At 42.4% G+C, this 21,898-nt stretch overlaps 1 protein-coding gene across 2 annotated transcripts in view; it reads left to right on the plus strand.

Annotated features, from left to right (window-relative positions):
- Positions 1–12,591: 12,591 nt before the first annotated feature.
- Positions 12,592–21,898, plus strand: part of dpm1 (dolichyl-phosphate mannosyltransferase subunit 1, catalytic) — a 104,397-nt gene continuing 95,090 nt past the window's right edge. The window contains exons 1-2 of one of the 2 annotated variants that reach the window (XM_043710255.1): positions 12,592–12,614; positions 20,587–20,832. In XM_043710255.1, coding sequence (XP_043566190.1) covers positions 12,607–12,614; positions 20,587–20,832 — 254 coding nt within the window. In that variant the 5' untranslated portion in view covers positions 12,592–12,606. Of the gene's footprint in view, positions 12,615–20,244; positions 20,337–20,586; positions 20,833–21,898 lie in introns of those variants that run through there. The other variant, XM_043710256.1, reaches the window with a different exon arrangement.

Consider the following 21,898-nt stretch of genomic DNA (forward strand, 5'->3'; position numbering starts at 1 on the left):
GGTCGGTTTATAGTAAATGTCCATGTTGATTCGGTCGCCCAAGATAGAAATGGAAAGGTCTAGGAAGGGGAGGGAGGAGGCTGAGATGGCCCAGGTGATTTGAGGTCGGGGTGGAAGGTGTTGGTAAAGTGGATGAACTGTTCAACCTCCTCGTGGGAGCACGAGGCAGCGCCGATACAGTCATCGATGTAGCGGAGGAAAAGATGGGGGGTGGTGCCAGTGTAGCTGTGGAAGATGGACTGTTCCACATATCCTACGAAGAGGCAGGCATAGCTGGGGCCCATGCGGGTGCCCATGGCTACTCCTTTGGTTTGGAGGAAGTGGGAGGATTGGAAAGAGAAGTTGTTCAGCGTGAGGACCAGTTCAGTCAGTCGAAGGAGGGTGTCAGTGGAATTGTACTGGTTGGTACGGCGGGAAAGGAAGATGCGGAGGGCTTTGAGGCCTTTGTGATGGGGGATGAAGGTGTATAGGGACTGGATGTCCATGGTGAAGATAAGGCATTGGGGACCGGGGAAGCGAAAATCATGGAGGAGGTGGAGGGCGTGGGTGGTGTCCCGAACGTAGGTGGGGAGTTCTTGGACTAAGGGAGACAGGACCGTGTCAAGATATGCAGAGATGAGTTTGGTGGGACAGGAGCAGGGCTGAGACAATGGGTCGGCCGGGGCAGTCAGGTTTGTGGATTTTGGGCAGGAGGTAGAAACGGGCGGTGCGGGGTTGTGGGACTATGAGGTTGGAGGCAGTGGATGGGAGATCCCCTGAGGTGATGAGGTTATGGATGGTCTGGGAGATGATGGTTTGGTGGTGGGAGGTGGGGTCATGGTCAAGGGGACAGGAGGAGAAGGTGTCTGCGAGCTGGCGTTTAGCCTCAGCGGTGTAAAGGTCGGTGCGTCAAACTACTACCGCGCTTCCCTTGTCTGCCGGTTTGATAGTGAGGTTGGGGTTGGAACGGAGGGAGTGGAGGACTGCACGTTCCGAGGGTGAGAGGTTGGAGTGGGTGAGAGGGGTGGAGAAGTTGAGGCGGTTAATTGAGCGAAGGATCCGGAGGGAGGTCTGTTGCTGGAGGCATCGGATTTGTTGTAGGTATTGGTTGTCCTTGAGCGAAGGATCCGGAGGGAGGTCTGTTAGTGAATAAGCTAGTTAAAAAGTCATATGGCATGCTTGCCTTAATCGGTCAGGACATCAAGTATAAAAACTGGCAAGTATTTTGCAAATGTATAGAACTTTAAGGTACAGAACAGTTTACCAGGATGTTGCCTCTTTTGGAGAGTATTAGAACGAGGAAGGATTAGATAAACTTAGTTTGTTTTCACTTGAATGTTGATGGTTGAGGGGTGACCTAACATAAGTTTTCAAATTTATGAGAGGCATAGATAGAAATGGATAGTCAGATTCTTTTTCCCAGGGTATAAATGTCAATTACTAGGGGACATAGATTTAGGGTAAAAGGGGGTAAGTTTAAAGGAGATGTGAGAGACAGGTTTTTACACAGAAGATGGTAAGTGCCTGGAATTTGCTGCCAGAGGGGATGGTGGAGGCTAATACAATAACAATGTTTAAGAGGCATCTTGACAGATATATGAATAGGCAAGGAATAGAGAGATATGGACCACGTAGAAGCAAAACGTTTTTAGTTTAGAAAGGCATCATGTGTCAGAGCAGTCTTAGTGGTCCAAAGGGCATATTTCTGTACTGTATTCGCTTTTCTTTGTTCTTTGAATGTAATGAGGAAATAGGTGAAGTTATGCACTTTGGCAGGAAGAATAAAGGAGCTGAATATTATTTAAATTGACAAAGACTGCAAAAAGCTACAGAAGAGAATGGTTTCAAAACCCTTGCCCTTGAATCACAAAATGCGAGCATGCAAGTTCAGTGGATTATAGGAAAGGCAAAAGGAACATTAGGCTTTACTTGAAAGAGAATGGAATATAAAAATAGGGAAGCTTTGCGAAATGTTACCAGGCTCTAATCAGATCCCACCTGGAATCTATGAACAGTTTTGGACTCCTTAGCCACGGAAAGGCATACTGGAACTGGAGGCAGTCCAAAGAAGGTTCATCAGCTGATACCAGGTATGAAGGAGAGATTGGGTAGGTGGACCTGTACTTATTGTAATACATAAGAATAGAGGTGACCTTATTGAAACCGTAGAAAGGTTGTTTCCTTTGTGGTTAGAGTCCAGGACCAAGGAGCATAATCTCAGAACAATGGGTGACACATATGAGACAGAGATGGGAAAGCACTTCTTCTCTAAGGGTAATAAATCTGTGGAAGTTTTTACCTTAGATGGCTGTCATTTAATCCATTCAAGATTGAAAGAGACTGATTTTTTTTTAATTGGTAAGGGAATGAAGTGTTACGGGGAAAAAGCGGGAAAGTGGAGTTTTGGATGATCAAATCAGCCATTATCTCATTAAATAGTGGAGCAGACACAATGGGCTGAATTCTGTTCCTATGTCATATAATCTGAGGTAATCTGATCAAAGCATCATTACTTCACTTTACAAACCCTGTTAAGATAATTATCAAGGTTTCAGAAATCATTTTTATTACTTTCAGTACTTGTGCACTAGTTCTTAGCAATTTGCATACATGCCTAAATATCTTTGCATATCCAAAGCTCCCTGGCTTTGTCATCTATCACAGAAAAAAATATTACATATTATGAAATATTGCTTCTTTAACTTAAACTACATCTTCTTTAATTTACATTCAGAATGTATATGAGCTACAAATGTACAATAAAATGATTAAATGTATGAATCACATGTATTTCTCCTTCAAATTTGTCGAATAGTTAAACAATACTGCCATCTGCTGTAGTATTTTGATTTGCACTGTTTAGCACAATTGTTTTAATTCATCTCTCTGGTTTAGTGCTAATCACTAACTACATTCCTAGAGGAACTCTTCTGTTCTTCTTGAAGTACTACCATGGAAACTTTTACATCTACCTGAAAAAACAGATGGGGCCTTAACTTAATATTTGTTCTGAAAAAGTCAACAAACATTAGCCATTATCAGCCATTGGCAACGACACAGCTAAATCTTTCTTTGGAGGTGCACATATGCACACCACCAGCAGAGGTCACTAGACTGAAATAAGATCAGCAATGTAACCTAGGATGTCATAGTCATAAGACATAAGACTTTATAAGATATAGGAGTGGAAGTAAGGCTTTTCGACCCATCAAGTCCACTCTCCCATTTAATCATGGTGATAGGCATTTCACCTCCACCTACCTGCACTCTCCCCATAGCCCTTAATTCCTTGCGAGATCAAGAATTTATCAATCTCTGCCTTGAAGACGTTTAATGCCCCGGCCTCACTGTGCTCCATGGCAATGAATTCCACAGGCCCACCACTCTCTGTTTAAAATTAAGAAATGTCTCCTCATTTCTATTCTAAATTGACCCCTTCTAATTCTAAGACTGTGCCCACGGGTCCTAGTCTTCCTGCCTAATGGAAACAACTTTCCAGTACCCACCCTCTCTAAGCCATGCATTATCTTGTAAGTTTCAATTAGATCTCCCCTCAACCTTCTAAACTCTAATGAATACAATCGCAGGATCCTCAGCCATTCATTGTATGTTAGGCCTACCATTCCAGGGATCATCCGTGTGGATCGCCACTGGACACACTCCAGTGCCAGTATGTCCTTCCTGAGGTGTGGGGCCCAAAATTGGATACAGTATTCTAAACGGGGCCTAACTAGAGCTTTATAAATTCTCAGAAGCACATCACTGCTTTTATATTCCAACCCTCTTGAGATAAATGACATCAAATTTGCTTTCTTAATCGTAGACTCAACCTGTAAATTGACCTTTAGATAATCCTGGACTAGCACTCCCAGATCCCTTTGCATTTCGGCTTGGTGAATTTTCTCACCGTTTAGAAAATAGTCCATGCCTGTATTCCTTTTTCCAAAGTGCAAGACTTCACATTTGCTCACATTGAATTTCATCAGCCATTTCCTGGACCACTCTCCTAAACTGCCTAATTTTTCTGCAGCTTCCCTGCCTCCTCAATACTAGCTGCCTGTCCACCTTACTTTGTATCATCAGCAAACTTTGCCAGAATGCCCCCAGTCCTTTCGTCCAGATCATTAATATATAAAGTGAACAGCTGTGGCCCCAACACTGAACCCTGCAGGACACCACCTGTCACTGGCTGCCATTCCAAAGAACCTTTTATCCCAGCTGTCTGCCTTCTGTCAGACAGCCAATCCTCAATCCATGCCAGTAGCTCACCTCGAACACCATGGGCCCTTACCTTGCTCAGCAGTCTCCCATGAGGCACCTTATCAAAAGCCTTTTGGAAGTCATCCAATGGGTTTCCCTGCTCTAACCTCCTTGTTACCTCTTCAAAGAATTCTAACAGGTTTGTCAGGCATGACCTCCCCTTACTAAATCCATGCTGACTTGTTCTAATCCGACACTGCACTTCCAAGAATTTATAAATCTCATCCTTAACGATGGATTCTAGAATTTTACCAACAACCGAGGTTAGGCTAATTAACCTATAAGTTTCCATCTTTTGTCTTGATCCTTTCTTGAACAAGGGGGTTACAACAGCGATTTTCCAATAATCTGGGACTTTCCCCTGACTCCAGTGACTTTTGAAAGATCACAAACAATGCCTCTGCTATTTCCTGAGCGACCTCCCTCAGAACTCTAGGGTGTAGCCCATCGGGGCCAGGAGATTTATCAATTTTTAGACCTTTTAGCTTTTATGGCACTTTCTCTTTTGTAATAGCTATCATACTCAACTCTGCCCTCTAATTCTCCTTAATTGTTTGGATATTACTCATGTCTTCCGCTATGGTTGCTGACACAAAGTACTTATTAAGTTTTTCAGCTATTTCCTTATCTCCCATCACTAGCCTTCCAGCATCAATTTGGAGCAGCCCAATGTCTACTTTTGCCTCTCATTTGTTTCTTATGTATTGAAAGAAACTTTGACTATCATTTCTAATATTACTACCTAGCCTACCTTAATATTTGATCCTCTCCTTCCTTATTTCTCTCTTTGTTATCCTCTGTTTGTTTTTGTGACCTTCCCAATCTTCTGATTTCCCAGTGCTTTTGGCCACTTAATAGGCTGTCTCTTTTTCTTTGATACATTTCCTGACTTCCTTTGTCAGCCATGGCTGTCTAATTCAAACCATCATCCCCCCCGGAAAATCTTTCTTTTCTTTGGGAAGAACCTCTGTACTGTGTCTTCAATTACACCCAGAAATTCCTGCCATTGTTGTTCTACTGTCTTCCCTGCTAGGCTCTGCTTCCAGTCAATTTTCGTCAGTGCTTCTCTCATGCCCCTGTAATTACCTTTATTTAACTGTAACACCATTACATCTGATTTTACCCTCTCTCTTTCAAACTGCAGACTTAACTCTACCATATTATGATCGCTACCTCCTAACATAGCACTAGGTCCAGAGTAGCCTGCTCCCTTGTGGTTTCCATCACAAGCTGTTCCAAAAAGCCATCCTGTAAGCATTCCATGAATTCCCTTTCTTTGGATCCATTGGCAACATTATTCACCCAGTCTGCCTGCATATTGAGGTCCCTCCTGATCACCATGACCTTGCCTTTCTGACATGCCCTATCTATTTCCTTGTACATCTTGCACCCCTGATCCTGACCACTGTTAGGAGGTCTGTACATAACTCCCATTATAGTTTTTCTGCCTTTGTGATTCCTCAACTCCACCCACACAGGCTTCACATCATCTGACCTGATGTCATTCAGTGCCATACATTTAATTTCATTCTTAAATAACAAGGCAATCCCGCCCTCTCTCCACCTCCCAGTCTTTTCGATGAATTGTAAATCCTTGGATGTTTAACTGCCAGTCCTGAACCCCCTGCAACCATGTCTCTGTGATACCTACCACATCATAACCATTCATCTACTTTGTTACGAATACTATGAGCATTCAGGTAAAGTGCCTTAATGCTAACTTTCTTACCATTATTAGAGATATTGGAAATCATAAGATGCCCTAAGTTATCCTTCTTTTTTGCTGCATTCCTACTCTGCCTCAAGCTTAAATCCACCTGCACACATGCTCTCCTGCTGCTTATCTTTCCACTTAACTCCATACTCTCTGGCACTTTCACTTTTCCTTCCCCCCGACTCAGAAGTTTAAAGTCCTACTGACCACCCTATTTATACTTTTCGCTGGAACACTGGTTCTAGATCAGTTTAGGTGGAGACTGTCCCAATGGTACAGATCCCCTCAGTTCCAAAACTGGTGCCAATGCTCCATGAAATGGAATCCCTCTTTTCCACACCAATCCCTTATCCACGTGTTTACTTCCCTAACTTTCTTATCCCTATGCCAATTGGCACGTGGTTTAGGCAGTAATCCGAGGACCTGTACTTCAATTTCCTTCCTATGGCTTGATAATCCCCAAACAGGTTCTCCACCCTAGCTTTGCCTATGTTGTTAGTCCCAACATGGACCACTACAACTGGATCCTCCCCTCCTGCTCCAATGTCCTTTCAAGCCGGTTGGAGATGTCATGCATCCTGGCACCGGTCAGGCAACACATCATGCGGGAGTCTCAATTCGGCTTGCATAGGACACTATCTGTCCCCCTAATTATAGAATCGTCTATAACAACTACTTGTCTTTTTGGTCCCCCCTCTTGAATGGTCATCTGTTCCATGGTGCCGTGGTCATCTAGTTCATCCTGTCCACAGCCCTTTCCCTCATCCGTACAGAGAACAAGAATCTCATACCTGTTGGACAAGGTCAAGGGCTGAGGCTCCTGCACTCCTGAACTCAGAGCCCCCCTACATGTCTCACTTACAGTCACACCTTGCTGTTCCTGATCACTAACTGAATTTGAATTACTTAATCTACTGGATGTGACTGCCTCCTTAAACAAAGTGTCCAGGTAACTCTCCCACTCGCGGATGTGCTGCAGAGCTTGAAGCTCAGATTCCAGATCATGCATTCTGATCCAGAGTTCTTCCAGCAACCAACACATATTGCAGATGTGGTCACTGCTGTTCACAATGGGATCAGCCAGTTCCCACATTATACAGCTACAGCACATCACCCGTCCAGCCATAACTACTTATTTGATTAACTTTTACAATTTATGTATTAAATAATTTCTAGCATTTCTCTGCTACAGTCTCGTTCAATTAACCAATTAAACTTATAATCAATCACACGATTCACACAAGAAATATAAATTGAGAAACCTTACCTTGACAACACACGAGAGTCCTTCTGGTTAGAGCTCCCGCTCTTCCTGCTGCTGGAACAGAAACGGAGGGCTCCACTGGTCGAGGTAAGTTTTTTCGAAACCTTAAAGTGGTGACTCACCTTCCCAGCAGGCTCCCGATCGACACTCCCGCTCTTCCTGCTGCGAGTCCTTCAGTCCAACTAATCTACGTTGACCAAATTCCCAAACTAAACTAGTCCTACCTGCCTGCGTTTGGTCCATACCCCTCCAAACCTTTCCTATTCATGTGGAGAAAGTGAGGTCTGCAGACGCTGGAGATCAAAGTTGAAACTTTATTGCTGGAACAGCACAGCAGGTCAGGCAGCATCTAGGGAACAGAAGATTCGACGTTTCGGGCACATGCCTGAAGAAGGGCATGTGCCCGAAACGTCGAATCTTCTGTTCCCTAGATGCTGCCTGACCTGCTGTGCTGTTCCAGCAATAAAGTTTCAACTTTCCTATTCATGTACCTATCCAAATGTCTTTTAAATGTTGTAACTATGCCTGCATCCACCAAATTCTTTGGCAGTTCATTCCACACTCTAACCACTTTCTGTGTGAAAATGTTGCCCCTCATGTACTTTTAAAATCTTTCTCCTCACACCTTAAAATATGCCCCCCTCCCCACCAACCTTGAACTCCCACACCCTAGGAAAAACAAAATCTTTGCTATTCACCTTATCTGTGCCCTCATGATTTTATAAACCTCTTTCAGGTCACCCCTCAACCTCTAACGTTCCAATGAAAAACGTCCCAGCCTGTCTAATCCACTTTTATAACTCAAACCCACCAAACCCAGCAACATCCTGGTAAATCTTTTCTGAATCTTCTCCACTTTAATCATATCCTTTCTATAAAAGGGCAACCAGAACTGCACACAGTACTGCACCAACATCCTGTACAACACGACGTCCTAACTCCAAAATTCTCCTAACAGGAATTCAGAGTACGGGTTATGGTAAGATTCTTGGTAGTGTGGACGAGCAGAGAGATCTTGGTGTCCATGTACATAGATGCCTGGATGTTGCCACCCAGGTTAACAAGATTGTTAAGAAGGCATACGGTGTGTTAGCTTTTATTGGTAAAGAAATTGAGTTTCGGAACCATGAGGTCATGTACAAAACTCTGGTGTGGCCGCACTTGGGAGTATTGCATACAGTTCTGGTCACCACATTATAAAAAGGATGTGGAAGCATCGGAAAGGGTGCAGGTGAGATTTACCAGGATGTTGCCTGGTGTGGAGGGAAGGTCTTATGAGGCTGCAGGACCTGAGGCTGTTTTCATTAGAGAGAAGAAGGTTAAGAGGTGACTTAAGAGAGGCATACAAGATGATCAGACGATTAGATAGGGTGGACAGTGAGAGCCTTTTTCCTTGGATGATGATAGCTAGCATGAGGGCATATAGCTTTAAATTGAGGAGTGATAGATATAGGGCAGATGTTAGAGGTAGGTTCTTTACTCAGAGAGTAGTAAGGAATGCCTTGCCTGGAATGCCCTGACTGCAACAGTAGTGAACTCGCAAACTTTAAGAGCATTTAAATGGTCATTGGATAAACATTTGGATGATAATGGAATAGTGTAGGTTAGATGGGCTTTAGATTGGTTTCACAGGTCGGTGCAAATCAAGGTCCAAAGGGCCTATACTGCACTGTAATATGGTCTCTGTTCTATGTTCTTTGTTCTAAAACTCAATGATCTGAGCAATGAAGGCCTTCTTAACCACCCAGTTTACTTGTGATGCAGATTTAAAAGAATATGTATCTGAACCCCTTTGTTCGACAACACCGCCCAGGACCCTACCATTAATTGTATAACTCCTGTCCTTGTTTGTTTTACCAAAATGTAAGACCTCTTATTTATCCAAATTAAACTCCATCTGCCATTCCTTATCTCATTGACCCAATTAACACGATGTCTTTTTAATCTTAGATAACCTTTTTCACTATCAACCATACATCAAATTTGATGCCATCCACAAAAATAGTAAGAATGCCTCCTATATTCTCATCCAATTCATTTATATAAATGACAAACAAATTTTGACCCAGTACTGATCCCTGTGGAACATTGCTTGTCACAGCCCAAAGAAACAACGCTCCACCACTACCACCCTCTGTCTCCTACTATCAAGCCAGTTCTGTAACAGTTGGCAAACTCTCCCTGAATCCCATGTGATCTAACTGTCCACGTGGAACCTTGTCAACATTTTTTCTAAAGTCTAGTATACAACTTCTCCCCAGACACTCTATTCTTCTCTTACTGGATGTAAATTTATCCCTCAGCTTTGCTGTTTATTTTCTTGATGTGGAGGTTCCAGTGTTGGACTGGGATGGGCAAACATCGCACAACACAAGGTTATAGTCCAGCAAGTTTATTTGAAAGTTTATTTCCTCAACCAGCTTTACCAGTGCCATTGAATGTTCTTAGAAGTATGCTATCACAGCCAGGAATTAAAGGATACCCTTAACCCTCCACTACTTTCCAGTAACTTGAAATTCTGATTTTTTTTTCAGTTAGGGACAGTCAAAAAGAAGGAAATGACTTTGAAACCATTCACATCAGCTTGCAGTTGCATTTCATCATATCTTCCCTATTGAAGAAAAAGCTTTGTTTATCAAGTTTTGAACATTAACCAACATACCATAAAGGTATTGTTTTCCATTTTGTCACACTTCACAATAATGCTTACTTACAAAAAAAGACTCAAAAGATCATGCAAACATGTAAATTAGGATTTAGAGATTAATTTGCATGTATTCCCCAAGTCCCAATTTTTCAAAAAACAAGATGAATTTTGCAGTTGATTGTTACACTCTCTTTCAGTGCCCCAAACAAATCTCCTTTTAATTTTGCTTTATGCTTTGTTTTCCATGTCTTCCTTTAAGGTGTTGTACGTTAGTTTTATATTCCTCATGTTTCCTTTCAGAATTTTATGTAAAGTTTGGCGTAAGGTTTAGACCCCCAGATTGCCATTTTTCAGGGGTCCAAAGATGTTACAATGTGTTTGATATGGTTAAAATTGTCAAGATGAACACTAGGGTCTGCCATCAGCACATCAGTTTCTGTGCACTGATTGCTAAGAAGTGGAATCAAGCAGAAACTTCCAGTCATATCAGTAATAACTTGCTGACTGATGTTCAGGTTGGGTTCTGCCAGGGCCACTCAGTTCTCAGTTCAGTCTTCCTTTTTTTTAAAAAATATGGACAGAATCCTCCTAGCACCAAACAAGTTAGGCAATTGGTAAATCAATTGGGAAAACAGAAAGAGTTTTGCAGAAATGAGAATCACAGCATCAAGAAGATAAAGGTTAATTCTCCAACCAAGTGTTGAATGGCAAGTCAAAACTCTCAATAGTGAATGGTGAGAGGCCAACTGCACCTACTTGCATGCAATAATATGCAATTATTACCCAACCTCACCTCATTTATATGGTATTTTCCATTTTCACACCCACTGATGGAAACAAGACATTGCCATTTCTCGACATGAAAGTCAGAATGGTTACCTGGCCACTCCAGTTTGCTACTTGCTCCTCTAGGCCTCCATCTCAGGGCACACTTCACAGGCAGCGACTCCCTGCATCATCCGGCCAAGGAAGTTGGCACTGGAAATGTACCAGTCACATGGCATTCATGTGTCACATCTCCAAATCACTTAAAATATGGTTCTGCATTTAAATGCACACTTGGGAGCATACTGGTGCCTATAAATGTATTGCTACTGCTGGGACATTTGGATGCAGCTAACTCATGGATTCAATCAGGATACATGCTTGCTCTGTTAGCACTCACTCACTTTTTGCCTACTTGGATGTTCATGACATCTCCATTTTGCCCATCTTGCATTGCCTTTTTGTGCTTTTCCCTCTTGGCTAGATCTTAGAGTTTCAGTACTTCAGTCTTGCCTTGTCTTTTAGTGCAGACACAAAGCCAGGCAGCTTCTACTAGTTGTTAGCAATGATCAATCAAGGAGGTGTACATGGTGAATATTGCACCATTTGATGTTAATTTCACAGCTGCACCACTTATGTGGCAAACACACTGATAGTGCTTCAACCAAATAGCCATGCCACAAAGTCTAAAGAGAGGAGTTGTTAGTCAGGCCAAGGGAGACTGCCTTCAGTCAGGGGGGCCCAGCACAGTCAGTCAAGGGCAGTGATGGATACCAATACAGGGCTTGGGTATGGTCAGTCAGCCACAGTGTCAAGGTTCCACATCACTGCAGTCCAGGTAGTGGACCATGCACAACCTTGTATGTCAAATGCAATAGTCCAGGTATTTACAGTATGTCAGTCAGGAACTGAGATCAATCAATGGTCTGCTCACTCAGCAGTTGGAACTGCCCATCCACAACGTAAGAGTTGGTGAAGTGGTTAGGCCACGATGAGTCCTGTTGATGAGCTCAGTGAAAGTCAGGGGCCAACACAATGGTAAGGAAGTTAGAAGTCACTTTTAGGAATTGGATTGCAGCATGCTGTGATGCAAGGATTAATGATTGTGATTGGGGCAAATTTGGGAGACATACAGCATTGGAGGAGAAGTGTTATACTGGGGGGGGGGGGGTGCATTGGTCATCACCAGTCAATGGTACCCCAGCTTCAATAAGGAGGACAGTACAGCATGATTGTTGGTATGACTAAGCTGTAGGTCTGGGTTGGGAAATGTTGGAAGATGAACTTATAATTCAAAGAGGTGTGTAGGAACATGAGGAAGCCCAGCACTGATGGACTTGACAGGGAATGCCGAGAAGTAGGGAGCATGGATGATTGAGGAGGTTGGGAGGGGTGAGGAGAAATCTTGATTGCCAGACTAAGCCTACAATGTATTGTGCCAAGCGCAAGCTGTGTTGCATTCTATACTCACCTGAATTGTAAATGCACACAAGAATAGAAAATGATTGTGAACACAACTGGAATGGATGGAGTGAGCATTCTTTTTCTGTCTTAGCATGCAGGCTCTATGTGAGCAATGTGAGGCCCTTCAAGGGACAAGCACATTAATCAAACACTTAAACAGTACATGTTGAAGTCACCTGTAATCAGAGCAGCCTTAATATAAAAAGCCTGCAATGTCTAACTGTGCATGATACAAATCCGAAGCAATCTTGAATAAGTGAATCTTCAATAAGACCCTTCTGAGGAAGAGTTACTGGACCTGAAATGTTAATTCTGATTTCTCCCCACAGACGCTGCCAAACCTGCTGAGCTTTTCTAGCAATGTTTGTTTTTGTTTCTTGAATAAGTCATTGGTCATTGCAGACCAAGGACAGCCATCTCTGGGAAGCAGGAGTAATCACAGGTGACCTTAAAAGTGGCATCAATGGGTAACTTCACAACAATACACCGAAATCTCACAGGCTACAGAAGGACATGGAACTGTAAGTGTTTGTCAACATGCTTTTATATGTAATGCTGCCTTTCTTGATTTATGTAGAGTGTGGGAGGGGGAGGGGGGGGGAAGGGGGTGGTGGTGGAATTAGGTATCATTAATCACACAGCACTTGCAACCTCCAACATTATTTGTGTGCCATGGCTTGATGCAGCCAGTATCAGGAACATTCACATCTCTGAATGAAGGATAATACAAAACTGTCAAGGGCCAAATACCTTACAAGCATAGGGGTGGGACAAAGGACTACCCTTCTGTAACCAGGGCTGATGATTCCATTACACAACCCCTGACTGAGGCCAAGTGCAGATACAATGCAGCCAATTCTTCAATCAGGGCCATTGTGAAGTATACAGTAGGGTTGCTGAGGTGAGGTTCTGATACTTGGTTCAGTCTGGGAGGACCTTCCAATCCACTCCAGACATAATATGCCACATAGTTCTAGCATGCTGTACTCTCACAAATAGAGCAGACAAAGTGAGGTTGCAATGGATGCTGAAGAGTTAGGAGAGCTGCAGCAGTCTTCTGAGGAGGAAGCTGAGTACAGTGAACAGGAGGAACATCACATTCTGCATAACAAAGTGCTGCAATTTATGGAATCCCTAGAGCGTGGAAGCAGACCAGTTGACCCACCAAGACCTCACAGACCCACCGAAGAGCATCTCACCCAGGCCTATCCCCAAAACAATCCCTGTAACGCCTCATTTCCCATGGCTAATCTACCTGGCCTGCACATTTCTGGACACTATAAGTAATTTAGCATGGCCAATCCACCTAACCTGCACATCTTTGGACTGTGAGAGGAAATGGGAGCTCCCGTTAGGAGAATATGCAAATGCCACATAGACTGTAACCTGAGGTGGAACCGAACCCGGGTCCCTGGCACTGTGAGACAGCAGTGCTAACCACTGAACCATCTTACAATGTTTGATGCAATAAGCCAGTCAGGACTTAACTGACACCTGGGTCCAGGAGATAATAGCTGGGTTCAGTGATCAATCATTGACTATGAATTTATTGCTCGTTGTCCTTGTCTGTTCTCAGAAACAAATGTAACTTCTGTTGTTTGTTTGTTCTTCACTTTTGCTATTGCTGAATAAAGGTGAATACTTTCAACCATTTGAAGATCTCCACCGTGTAATAGTGAGATGTTTAGTTACAATGGTTTCAGTAAAGAGTAGCATTCCCTGAGATGGAGTTCTAAGATGATATGATGTTAAGGATAAGTAAGCTGTAGATAAAAACATTGTGGATACCTGCAAACGTCATCGCTGTACTGGCTCTTTCTCCACATTCTTTGATGGAAAATAGTAATTATTCAGTACATTCCTCTTCCTGCAGCTCCACTCCTCTCTCAGCGCATAACAGACGACAACTACACTAGAGACCTGTGAGGGGCATACTGAAGGACACTGCCAGATTCATTGACATATCTGAAACACATTTGAGCAACCCAATGGTTTGTTCTGTTGTTGACTTTGCACTTTGTTTGTGTGGTTTCTATTATATTTCTCTGGCTCATTCCAGGTTCAGGGTCCTGTTACCTAATACAAGATGATACCATTTCAATAAGGAGTGACTTGCTCAGTATCACTGGATTGTAAAAGCTAGAAACATTATTTGAAGGGACACTGACTTGTAAGTATCCAGATTAGTTGCAACTAACAGGAATGGATATTTTCAGCAGTTTTAGCCTGAGAAAACACAGTACATCTGGTTTGTTCCGTTTCAGAATTATCAAATTTTCAGTGGAATGAGGGGGTAAGAGTTAGGGTGAGGGTGGAAGTAGAAGTGAGATTGGAAATTATTACATTGTACTGAACATCACCATCAAGATTCAATCTGAAGGAAAAAAGGCAATAACAGCAAAAGGAATTTGGACAACTTCATGGAGTTGTAAATGGGATCTGGCTCTGACCACAAAAGAGTTGAATTGTTTATGATGTTCCTAATCTGCCCATTATCCAACAGGAGCTGTGCCAGATTTCTCCAGTTTGCCAGCAGCTGAACGTCAGGAGGCTGTGCCTATGCAGAGCAAATTCCATGGACTATTGCAGTCATTTAGAGGAAGTTCTTTATCCGTCCAGCTGGACAAGATTTATCCGTGGCAGTACATGTAATAATGATTGGTATCTTATGATACAGTTGTTAGCGTCAAATGTGCACTCCAGGATGGCCAAGGAAGGTACATTCATAATACAGCCAAAAAGTTTGATTATTAACTTAGAAATCCTTCCAACATATGCCAATGGCAGGTGATAAGAGTGGGAGAGATTCCTGGTCATCCATGTGATAAAAAGAAATTAGAGTATTTACCATCACTGCCCATAGCTCTAGCCTACAATATGCATGCATATGTTCCAGGCAAGCTGGCCGGATTTGGTCTGAATCAGATTGATACCGACAGCAGCACGTTTGATCCCCATTCCAGCTCAGGTGGATTCAGGATCTGCCTACTTGCCCTACCTGTGGAGAAAGTCATGGCGATATGAGCTGGCCTTGCCTTTGGGCTGAGAATCCTAGAAGAAGAAGTAGAGAAAAAAAATGAAGCATCTCAATTCTATAACTGTAAACTCTTCCTAGGCTGCAATGGGTGGCATCTGTCATATTAGGCTGTTTATAGTCCAAACCTACATCCAAAGTCAATCAAGTTACAAAGTGTCCCAGTGATGACTGTTATTACACCCATACGAATATCAGAGCAGCTCCCAATCAGTGAACAGACTTCACAAATAGAAAAGACATACATTCTCCTCACATTCACCTGTTCAGAGAGCAACACCAGCTTACCATTCAGGTCTGCAGCTATACTAATATTTACCCGCATAATGCATTCGATTTCCATATGCCTACTCTTTTACCTATCTCAGACAGCTTGGAAACCATGGAGAACTATGTTCATAGCATCACTGTGAAACTCAAACCCACAGGCTGAAATCTTGTACACAACCTGAACCTTGCAAGCACTACAGCCTATAGCACTACAACTATACACATTGAGCACACCACTGAGGGCAGACCATTTAAGGTTAGGGATAAAAGAGTCAATAATGGCAAGGGATGAGATTTATAGAAGTGGCTGGATCAGAAGAGACTATAGCAAACAAGAATCAATGAAGCCTGGGATCCTTGGAAATTAGCCCCTTGTCCACTGTAAATCTATATTAGTGGCAGAGTCTTCTGAAAACACTCCTAAATTTGGCAAGTTGACACAAAATACAATGCCTGTTTAATTGGATTCCCTGATTTACCCTGCAGTGAAGCAACGAACAATATATCACCCAATACCTGTGCTGGCTTTTGTGGGAGATGGAACAAACTATGAATTACTGTGGGAGGATCTGAAGTGAGACAGCATGCTTCTGCTTACATAAGACAATGGATTTGCAGCAAATCAAAACTGTTGGGGATGGTGGAGCTTCTTATGGTGCAGTTTTGCTGATGTGGCTCAGCTGTGGTCAGGGAAATGTATAGCCATCAGTCAGGTTTGCGGGGAACCACATCTGGGGTGAACAGTTATGTCACTCAGGGGTCCATTTGGTCGTTCCGCAGAAACTAAAGGGAATGGGAATGGTGAGGGTGCTGACACAGGAAGGAGATCTGCTAAGTTATTAGTCATTTAAGGATGAAAGTCTGTAGGCTGGCTAAGTGTGGGAAAGAGAGATGACAAAACAGAACAGTAAGGAAGATTTTATACAGAAGAATATGGTGGAGTTACATGTAATGGGACAGGAACCCAAGTTCATGGTTGAGGCTAACCTCTTATACTCCACAACCACCTGATGGAGCAGCACTCTGAAAGCTAGTGCTTCCAAATAAACCTGTTGGACTAAAACCTGGTGTTGTGTGATTTTTAACTTTGGCCATCCTCATAGGTATAGAACTTGGCTGTCAGCTTCTGCTTGGTGATTCTGTATTATGTACCTTGAAGGCTGAAGATCAAAGGCTGAATGTCCTTGATCGCTAAAGTGTTCTCTTGTGAAAGCTCATGATTTCAAATTAACCCTTTGGACTATAACCTGGTTTCCACCACGGTCCAACACCAGCACCTCCACTTTACAGGAATAGGGTAGAGGGCTGAACTGGTAAGGGTTCTTCAGAGGGTTGGTGCAGCGCCTATAGGCCAAATGGTCTCTTTCTACACTGTAGAGATTTTATCATTCTAAATCAAGCTAGGTCATAACATAAGGGGAGGCAATGGCCTAGTGGTATCATTGCTAGATAGTTAATCCAGAAACCCAGGTAATGTTCTGGGAACCTGGGTTTGAATCCTGCCATGGCAGATGATGCAATTTGAACTCAGTAAAATCTAGAAGAGTCTAATGATGACTGTGAATCCATTGTCAATTGTTGGAAAAACCCATCTGGTTCACTAATGTCCTTTAGGGAAGGAATCTGCTATCCTTACCCAGTCTAGCCTCTATGTGACTCCAGACACACAGCAATGTGGTTGACTCTTAATTGCCCTATGGGCAATAAATTCTGGCTTGGCCAGTGATGCCCTCACCCCGTGAATGATTTTTTTTAAAAAATGGAAGGTATCAAAGGTTATGTTGTGGCTGTACAGGACATTGGTTAGACCATGTTTGGAAGGAAGTTATGAAACTTGAAAGGATTCAGAAAAAATTTACAAGCATCTTGCCAGGGTTGAAGGATTTGAGCTATGGGGAGATTTTAAATAGGCTGAGGCAGTTTTCCCTGGAGTGTCAGAGGCTGAGGGGTGACCTTATCGAGGTTTATAAAATCATGAGGGTCATGGATAGGATAAATAGGCAAAGTGTTTTCGCTGGGGTGGGGAAGTTCAGAATTAGAGGGCATGGACTTAGGGTGAGAGGGGAAAGATATAAAGGAGACCTAAAGGGCAACGTTTTCATCAGAGGGTGGTACGTATATGGAATGAGCTGCCAGAGGAAGTGGTGGAGGCTAGTACAATTGCAACATTTAAAAGGCATCTGAATGTGTATGTGAATAGGAAGGGTTTGGAGGGATATGGGTAGGGTGCTGGCAAATGGGACTAGATTAGGTTGGGATATCTGGTCGGCATGGACAAGTTAGACCAAAGGGTCTGTTTCCATGCTGTACATTTCTATGACTCTAAAGAAGAAACCGAGCATTTAAGAAGATCGATTAGACAGTTAAACTGGCTGTATACTCAGACAAGACACAATATCAGTTCAGACATATTAGAACATAGCATTTTAATTAAAAATATTATACTCAAATAAATAGTGAGGACAATAAAACATTAAGGAAATTAAATTCAGATAAGTGCCTACTTGGGGTTCTAGCCTTCGATGATCAGAGGGATATGAAGTGATGCTTTGCATGCCAATCTTCCTGATGGGTATTTAAAAACAGCTGAGTTTATAATATTTTTGGTGAGTGAAAATGGAAAATATTATTCCTTGTTCAAGAAAGCCAAATGTTTGCTAAAAGTGCCAAAGCAGTAGAAACAACGGTTCTAGAAGAAGCATTGGATATGGGGTTTTGCTTCTCCAACATTTTGAGGACATACCCATACATAGGGTACTCTGAGAAGTGTGAATGCTATTCTCCTTAGAATGATAGAATCCTGACAGTGTGGAAACAGGCCCTTCAGCCCAACTAGTCCACACCGACCCTCCAAAGAGTACCCACCCAGACCCATTCTCCTACTATTCGACATTTACCATCTAACCCTATGCACTATGAGCAATTTAGCATGGCCAATCAAGCTTAACCTATAGGTCTTTGGACTATGGGAGGAAACCAACGCAGACAACTGTGAGACAACAGTGCTGGCCACTGAGCCACCATGCCACCCTATCCTCTAACTATTCCCCATGAGACGTATACATTCAACAAAGAATATAGCTTATAAAATGCAAGGATTGACCTTGCTAGCATAAAAAAATGCAAAAAGACATCCCTAAAATAACATTTAGTGATGCAAGTCACCAATTATTTAACAAAAAGTGAATGCTTGCTCGAAGAAATTATTGGGAGGCCCTAAAATGCATTGTTTTATTAGTTGGCAAATATAAAAATAATCTTATTCTTTGTTTCATGATTATTTGTGTATGTTATAATTGTTTTGTTTTAAAGATAAAAGGGGAATTTGTTAACAGTATGTTAATTACGTTGTTAAGATATATAAGATGAAGGGCATTGTTTAATTAACTAGCTAGAGCACCTATAGGGCTCTTGTGGCTCAATGGTAGTATCTTTATCTCGGAATTAGGGAACCTGGACTGAACTCCCACTTGTTTCAGCGATGCCTCATATCTGAACAGATCAATTAAAAAATACCTAACTCATCCTCAGGCATCTTGTGGTGCAATGATAGTGTCCCTATCTCTAAGCCATGATACCTGCACTCAAGTCCCACCTGTTGCTTGGGTGTGTAACAACAGTATTGTAAAGCAAAACATCCTAGAGCAACGATAAATATAGACTACTGGAAAACAGAGTGTAGTTGGGCAGAAGGCAGATAAATCTAATATCACATTCTACAAATAAACATATTATCAAAAAAAGATTAGTATCATGTTTCATTCTGTACCCTCTAGCTTGGGATTCAATTCACATTTGGTTCTAAAAGTCAGTTTGATGTTATTCTATGTTCTGAGGTCGTGTAAAATCTATGCATTAAAACCACACTTACCATTTAAGCATTTATTAAAAGCTTATCGAGGCACTTGGGAAGGTGCAATAAAATATTTACATGGATAATACAAAAGCTAGAAAGTTGCAACTATCAGCAAAGACTGAACTAGTTGATCCTGTTTACTCAAGAAAAGCTACAGTGATTAGTGACCCAATAAGTGATTTTTAACAAAATAACGGATTTGATATCGAAAAGATCCTTTCACGACAGTCGACTTCAAAAGTAAGAGCTATAAATAAGATAGTCAGCTAATTAGTTAAGTGAGGGAGTACTTAGTATGTGGAATTTGTTACTACAGGAGTAATTGAAGCAAACAAGATAGGCAAAGATAGAATATGCTGATAGCAACTTACTTCACCCTAACCTAAGAAATATGAACCATATCGAATGCCCTGTTTCTGTGCAGTAAATTGAATGCAAATATACATATATATATATATTAAATTTCCTTTCCCTATGATTTGCACCTCTTCCTTCCAGTGCTGTTGGTGCTGGAAGTGATTATCTTAGCTGCTTAGCGTAGACAGGAAATCTTGTTCCTGTGAACTTTCTTGACTACAGCAAAAAGTGATTGTTAGATTATTCAAAAAGAGTGAGGAACTAATTGTTATGTGAATATAACTTCTGATGGGTCAATGGGCGCTGGAATACAAATCTGGATATTCGGGTTACGTCCGCGCAATCAACCCTGATACTTAAGAATTGTCGCACTGTTTAATCCTTGCAGTAACTCGGTAATTAATAGTGCACCCCTCTTCACGCCCCTAACCACGCACTCACTCATTCATTAGTCAATGCTGTCATTCTCACCCACTGACCGACTTGTGGTCTTAAAAAAAAAGCTGACGTTGTTAAAAAGGAGGATCCGCTCAGATCCCTTTGCTGTTCCCTCTCTATTGATGGTTACACAGGATCTTCATTGTTCCAGGAGCTGAACTCCCTGCAAAGTGCAGCATAAACTAACAGCAGCGATTTCCACAGTCAGCAACGATGCATTGGCACTGATTTGAATTCATCAATCTTTGGTGCTGCTTGAAAAAAAATATTCGCTTAAGATCCTACATTGTGAGTCTGAAGTGTGATCATTTTCAAATTAATGGGAAACCAGATACACCCGAGTGTCTGTAAACACTGGCCAGTGCAGGATTCTCAGAGAAACCAACTCATTGTTTCCTGTCAGTAAGACAAAAGCTGACAGTTGTACGCAAACCATTTGTTTTTCTTCCATTTGTGCCACTGTAAGTTTACGGGAGTTGTGTTTTTGTTCCATTTGCTATGTTGATTTTTGTTTTGTTTGTGTTTGCTCCGGGTCCAGTGTTCAGGCTGTCAGCCCGGACCTTTCAAACGCTCCTATGGTTGCCGGAGGATTTGTTGGAGGTGTGGCACTGACTTCCTGTCCGAGCGGAGCCTCCAACATGGCAAGCGGGGAGGGTGCGGAGCAGCAGCAGCAGCAGCAGCAGCAGGGCGGGGGTGACAAGTACTCGGTGCTGCTGCCCACCTACAACGAGAGGGACAACCTGCCGCTCATCGTCTGGCTGTTGGTCCGATACTTCGATGAAAGGTGCCCGTGCGCTTTAACTGATCCTGGGTCGGCAGGTAAACAGCGAGGGGACAGGCCTGTGAGTGGGGGAAAAGAGGGGACATCCCAGGGCTACAGCTGGCTGGCCTCTGGGCAGCTGGAGGTAAATGCAGACGCAGCCCGTCCGTTAGCAGACAGTTGGCTGCTTCAACCCCACACCAGAAAATGCTGCAAATGAACAACAGGCCGATCGGGGGGAGGAGAGGGATCTGTCAGTACTGGCGGTGGGGTGTTCAATTAAGATTTCTGAGACGGGTTCAATCAGCTGAAAAGATGCTAACTGATACTAATGGCGATTCTTTTTCTGTGGGATATGTTGATGGGCAGTGTCAAGGAAGTCAAAGGAGGAAAATTTTACGTTGCATGTTACTTAACTGCTGTACTTCAGAGTATTGGTTGATTCAGCTTTCGTTGTAAGGTGATGTGCGAAAGCTTTCAAGGTAAATATCGCGTGTGTTTACTGCTCGCTCCAGAAGACCATGGATTCACAAAAAGGCGAATTGTACACCTCTCTTTGGAAGTAAAGAGACTCAGTGGATTAATAGGAGTCAGATATTTGGGACTTTGAGTTAAGATTAATTCACTTTGGTATTCTATGCCCCACAGGGCTGTATGACTCAGTGTTCTGTGCATTCAAGACAATTTTATGCACATTAAGGGAGTGAAGTGATAAGGTTATAATACAGAGTTGTCATTTACATAGATCAGCTATGGTCTTGATAGGTGGCACTGCAGGTTCTTTGGGGGCTATGTAGTCTGATTCAGCTTCTATTTCTTATGTTAATTGAGTTGCTTCATTTTTGTTTATGTGATCCTGTTTAAAACGACAGTGTGTATTTCCCAGACTGATATTCATCAACATAGGTTGCAATTTTTTATTCTAAGCATCTTGCTCTTAATGAACAATATTTGATAGATTCGTGAAATGTTTTCTCGTCAGAAAAAGATGCAAAGAAAAGTACATAAGAGACCATTTAAATTGTCTTGTTCAGTTATTCACAAAAATGGATGGTCTCCTTCATGGCATCTGTTTCTACCATTGATTTTC

This window comes from Chiloscyllium plagiosum, chromosome 20 (genome assembly GCF_004010195.1).
Source record: "Chiloscyllium plagiosum isolate BGI_BamShark_2017 chromosome 20, ASM401019v2, whole genome shotgun sequence".
In the NCBI taxonomy this organism is placed as follows: Eukaryota; Metazoa; Chordata; class Chondrichthyes; order Orectolobiformes; family Hemiscylliidae; genus Chiloscyllium; species Chiloscyllium plagiosum.